This window comes from Saprolegnia parasitica (genome assembly GCF_000151545.1).
Source record: "Saprolegnia parasitica CBS 223.65 unplaced genomic scaffold supercont2.16, whole genome shotgun sequence".
Taxonomy (NCBI): domain Eukaryota; phylum Oomycota; class Saprolegniomycetes; order Saprolegniales; family Saprolegniaceae; genus Saprolegnia; species Saprolegnia parasitica.
Genome location: NW_012156410.1, coordinates 271913 through 276407, shown reverse-complemented (window position 1 = coordinate 276407; position 4495 = coordinate 271913). Strand labels below are relative to the sequence as shown.

Sequence of the window (4495 nt, the reverse complement as noted above, 5' to 3'; positions counted from 1 at the left end):
GCGTCGCGGGCCATGCTGCACTGGACGTTGGCGCCAGCGCCCGTCAGGTGGTACCGCATCGGCCGCGCCAGTGTCGCCATGCGCCGTAGCATCGTTGCCAGAGATCAAGATTGGCTAATTGCACCCAGCTAGAAGGGTGTCTTAAACAGTGTCTTGGAGAGCAGTGTTTGGACAACAGTGTTTTCAGAACAGTGTTCGAATACCAGTGTTTTCGGAACAGTGTTTTCAGAACAGTGGGGTGGATGACAATCAACCAAGGCTGCTTGTAGTGTCGATAATAAATAGGACGGTGGGAATCAACCAAGTCTAAATGGGCGTAACTTTATCCACGTGGAGCTTGGGAAGGCGCAGCGGGCGCAGACCCTTATCGGCAACCGGAGCAGCCCCGGTCTTCTCGACAAGCGCCGTGTTGTCCTCGCGGGTGCTCCGCTCGCTCACGCTCGATGCGTCGACTGCTTTCTCCGTTGCTTTGAGTTTTTTCGCGGGATGACGATGTCGCGGCTTCTTCTTCCCGTTGATGGGCTTGTCTTCGTTGGACCCATCTGTAGCGTCGTACTCGATCAACGTGCTCGTGTTGACCGATGGCTCGGCTGTAGTTGTCTCGGTGCCAGCTGCGGAGGCCTCGACTGCGGACGTTGCGTCAGCCACGGCGTTGGGCTCGATCGGCTTGCTCGTCTCGACCGTTGCTTTGGTCGTCGTCGTCTCCGTGCCCACTGTGGAGGCCTCGACTACAGACGCCGTAGCTTCCATGCCACCTGTCGCGTCGGAGGTCGACATCGCGCGGGCGTCCATCGTCGATGAGCCTTCCACCGCCGACGTGTCGGCATTTGGTCGACTCGGGAATAGGTTTGTGTGTGCCGTCACTAGTGGACCCGCTGGTTGGCTGGCGGACGCCTCGGTCGTGAGTGCCGGCTCGGATGGGCCCGACTGGACCTGCAAGCATGTGGTGTCTTGCAGGCTCGATGCGTCACTGGGCGTCATTGACGCAGTCCCAGGCACCAACGAGGCGATACCTGTCTCCATCGCGCCATCGTGTCGATCGTTCTCGGAGCCGTCGCGAGCTGAGATCGCTGCCTCGACGTCCTCTTCATCGTGAACATGGAGCCCGGTGTACACGACACTGCGTCGGTGGACCACGCTCTTGGTGCACGTGAGCGCGTACATGGTCTCCCGCTTGGCGCGAATGCGCGTGCGCTCGATGACGCCGCGGAGCATGGCGCGGACGATCATGGCGGCGACCTTCTCCTTGATAACGAAGATCTGCTTGACGCGGTCGCGCTGTTGCTCGTACGAGAGCGCGCGGATGCCCATGTGGTGGATGCACACGGTGCGGAGAAGCGCGTTGAAGAACGGCGCACGTTGCGGCGTCGACGGCGCGAGCTGCACTTGCTCGATCTCAAACCGAAGGTGCAGATACGCCATGCGGTTGCCGGCCGTGCTCACGCGCAAGTTGGGCGGCAAGTCCTACGGTGGGTTGATAGTTTGATACTTAAAAGTGCTGGCACATACGTGCAAGAAGCGCGGGAGCATGTAGATGGGAATCGTGCCCTTGTGGTACGGGTCGTACTTTTCAAAGACCTCTTGGTACCCCTCGAAATCTTCGAGCGTCACGGGACTAATGTCCTTGACGTAGCAGCTCCGAAAGTTCTCGAGGATGACGGCGATGAAGAGGTTGAGGAAGATGTACACGATCGCAATGACAAATACGAGGTAGTACATCCACGCCGCGTAGTAATCGCCGCAGTCGGTCTCGGTGCCAATCGTCGCACAATCGGTGCCTTCCACCTAGAGATCAACATATGCGATTTTTGAAAGATTGAAAGATTGAAAAATATAAAAATGGAGGAAAAACACCCAACGTACCATGCAGTCGGTCATAAGGAGGTGCCACTCGCCACCTGCAATGAGCTCAAATAGCGTCAAGAGCGCGTTCCCAAACGTCTGGAAATTTTGCGTCTCGTTGAGGTTCGGGCCATACTTGACCGTGCCAAAGAGCTAGAAAACGAATCCATCCATGAGTACTTCTCCAGTACTAGTTGCCAATCCAGAATTACCTGGCGCCCGAGGATCGCGAAGATGTACAAGAGCAGGACGAGCAGCAAGACGACGTTGCCGATCGACGAGAGACTGGCGCGGAAGGTCCGGAAGATGGTCCGCACGCCCTTGCTGACTTTGACAAATTTCATGACGCGCATGACGCGAAAGATGCGGCCCACCTAGCGCACGCAGTATGAGCCAATTGTGTCTTTTTGGTGGGTATCAACTTGGGAAATTTGGTGAATCGAAATCCCGGGCAAGTACGAGACGTAGGATCCAATCAGGAGCACCAAGTCAAACACGTGCCACGTATCACGAAAAATGTGGCGGCCGAACGCGACGAGCTTGGTTGCAAATTCGCACGAGTACAAGATCACAAAGAGCTTGTCAATCATCTAGACACCAAGCAAGTGGCGTGAGCTCACGGCAGTAATGAATGATCGTGTACCTCGAACGCAAACTTCCATTGCTGCGCTGCTTTTGTGGGGGTGAGCAGCATGAAGAGCATGTTCATGACGATGATCGACGACATGAAATGCTCGAACCGATGGGCTAGACATGCGATATCGACACGATGTCATCTTGGATGCAAATGGTACATTTCGCCACGCGGTAGAATCGACTTCGAGTCGCATTTTTGGGCTCGGGCACACTGTAACGAGGTTTGAGCAAGAGCATGTGGCGCTCGAGCTCGACCCAACTGGACAGAATATGAATCGAGCGAGCAAGCTGACAGTAGGGTCTACCATTTTTGACTCGGTGTGAGAATCTGCGTCCCGTTGTTGCGTTGAAATTGCTCCACCTACGATCGTTCACATTGAGTTGATGGAAGACAAGTAAGGTGGCGTACGAGGACTCCGACGAACAGTCGAATGAGGAAGAAGCCGCCGATAAACACAAACGAGATAAAGTAGCCAATGTAGATCATGCTGTAGTTGAGAATCGGCTGCTCGTTGACGCCGACAATGTCCATGGCGAATTCAGCCGTGTCCACCCACTATGAGACAATATTGTCTTTGAAACGCACAAGGCATTTAAGGTACCTTGACCGACGAGAGCTCCATGAGCGCAATCATGGAGCTCGCCAGCGTGTCAAAGCGAGCGCGGTACGGCACCCATACCCGGGGCATGAGCACGGGTGTGTCGGACGCGGGTAGCGGTAGCGCGGCGTAGAACCCTGTGCACTGGGCGCGGTTGGCCACCGAGGTGTCGTTGCACGAGTACATCTACCATCGTCCATGAGTACCAATTTACTCCATTTCAAACAATCTCAAACGGCAATCTCAAAAACTGCAATCTCAGAAAATGCATCTCCAACTACAAACGCACTTTGTACCTTTTGAGAAAAGAGCGTTCGGCCAGCGATGCCAAAGATGATAAAGACACCGAGGCAGAGCACGAGGACGTCGAGGACCGCGGGGAGCGCGGCGGCGAACGAGGTCATGATGAGCTTCATGTCGCCGTCTTGGTTGAAGAGTCGAAGCGGCCGCAAGACCCGTCCGACGCGAAGGACCTTGACGAGATTGTTGCTCTTCGTGCGCTGCAGGCCATAGCTAATGCCTTCATCGAGCACGGCGACGAGGAGGAGGCAAAAGTCGAGTCGGTTCCAAGGGTCTTCAATGTAGTGTTTCTTCAACGACCGATGCGGCGTCTTGCGCGCGTTGCTCTCGTACCGACTGCGGTAATACGCGCGCTCGTACCACGGCAACATCTTGGAGAGCAGGTACCGAAATCCAAAGCCTTGCGACGTCACTTTGAGCGCGAATTCGAAGACAAAGACGACGAGCGCAAACGTGTTGATGGACGCGAGAGCGTACGCCTTGGCGTTCTGCGCCTCGAGCTCCGTCGCCGAGAGTTGGCTGATGATGACCGGGTCGTCCATGGCCAAGCCGACGCAGCTCAGCACAATCGTGAGGATGATGAACCACTTGAACGTGGCCGAGACCAGAATGGTGTCGATCTTGGCGACAATGTCGTCCAAGAACGCGTCGGCTGGGGCCACGGACGCGGTAGTGTGTATGTGGCGCTCGCTCACGCCAAGGAACCGCCGCGCTTTGATGTCCTGGACGTTCTCAAGCTGGCGTATGTCGTTGTTGGCGTAAAAAGCGCGGACGCCAACCTCTTCGATCTTTTCGAGCATTTGGAGCTCTTTGGGGATCGCAAGCACGCGCTCGAGCTGCAGTTGGTACGCTTCCTCTTCCGAGATCTCGAAATTCTCGAGAATCACCGCAATGAAGAGGTTGAGCACGACAAATTGGCCGAAAAACACAAACACCATGAAAAATGGCGCGAAAAACAGCGAGTCGCGCTCGAGGATCGACTCCATCACGTCGGCCCACGCGTCGCCCGAAAGCACTTGGAAGAGTGTCACGAACGACTGCACGAACCCTTGAAAGTTGCGTCGCGGCATGTCCTTCTCGAGGCCGAAGAGCTGCATGGCCAGCACGCTGTGCACTAG

At 55.8% G+C, this 4495-nt stretch overlaps 1 protein-coding gene across 1 annotated transcript in view; it reads right to left on the bottom strand.

The window, feature by feature from the left end:
• Positions 1–967: 967 nt before the first annotated feature.
• The window catches only part of SPRG_19703 (hypothetical protein), a gene marked incomplete at both ends in the record, with an annotated part of 6297 nt that continues 2769 nt past the window's right edge, over positions 968–4495 (bottom strand). The window contains 12 exons of the mRNA XM_012344133.1: positions 968–1013; positions 1081–1140; positions 1163–1464; positions 1510–1785; positions 1864–1995; positions 2055–2216; positions 2265–2432; positions 2486–2589; positions 2637–2737; positions 2844–3034; positions 3081–3263; positions 3374–4491. Of these exons, the coding sequence (XP_012199523.1) occupies positions 968–1013; positions 1081–1140; positions 1163–1464; positions 1510–1785; positions 1864–1995; positions 2055–2216; positions 2265–2432; positions 2486–2589; positions 2637–2737; positions 2844–3034; positions 3081–3263; positions 3374–4491 (2843 nt within the window). The remainder of the gene's footprint in view (positions 1014–1080; positions 1141–1162; positions 1465–1509; positions 1786–1863; positions 1996–2054; positions 2217–2264; positions 2433–2485; positions 2590–2636; positions 2738–2843; positions 3035–3080; positions 3264–3373; positions 4492–4495) is intronic.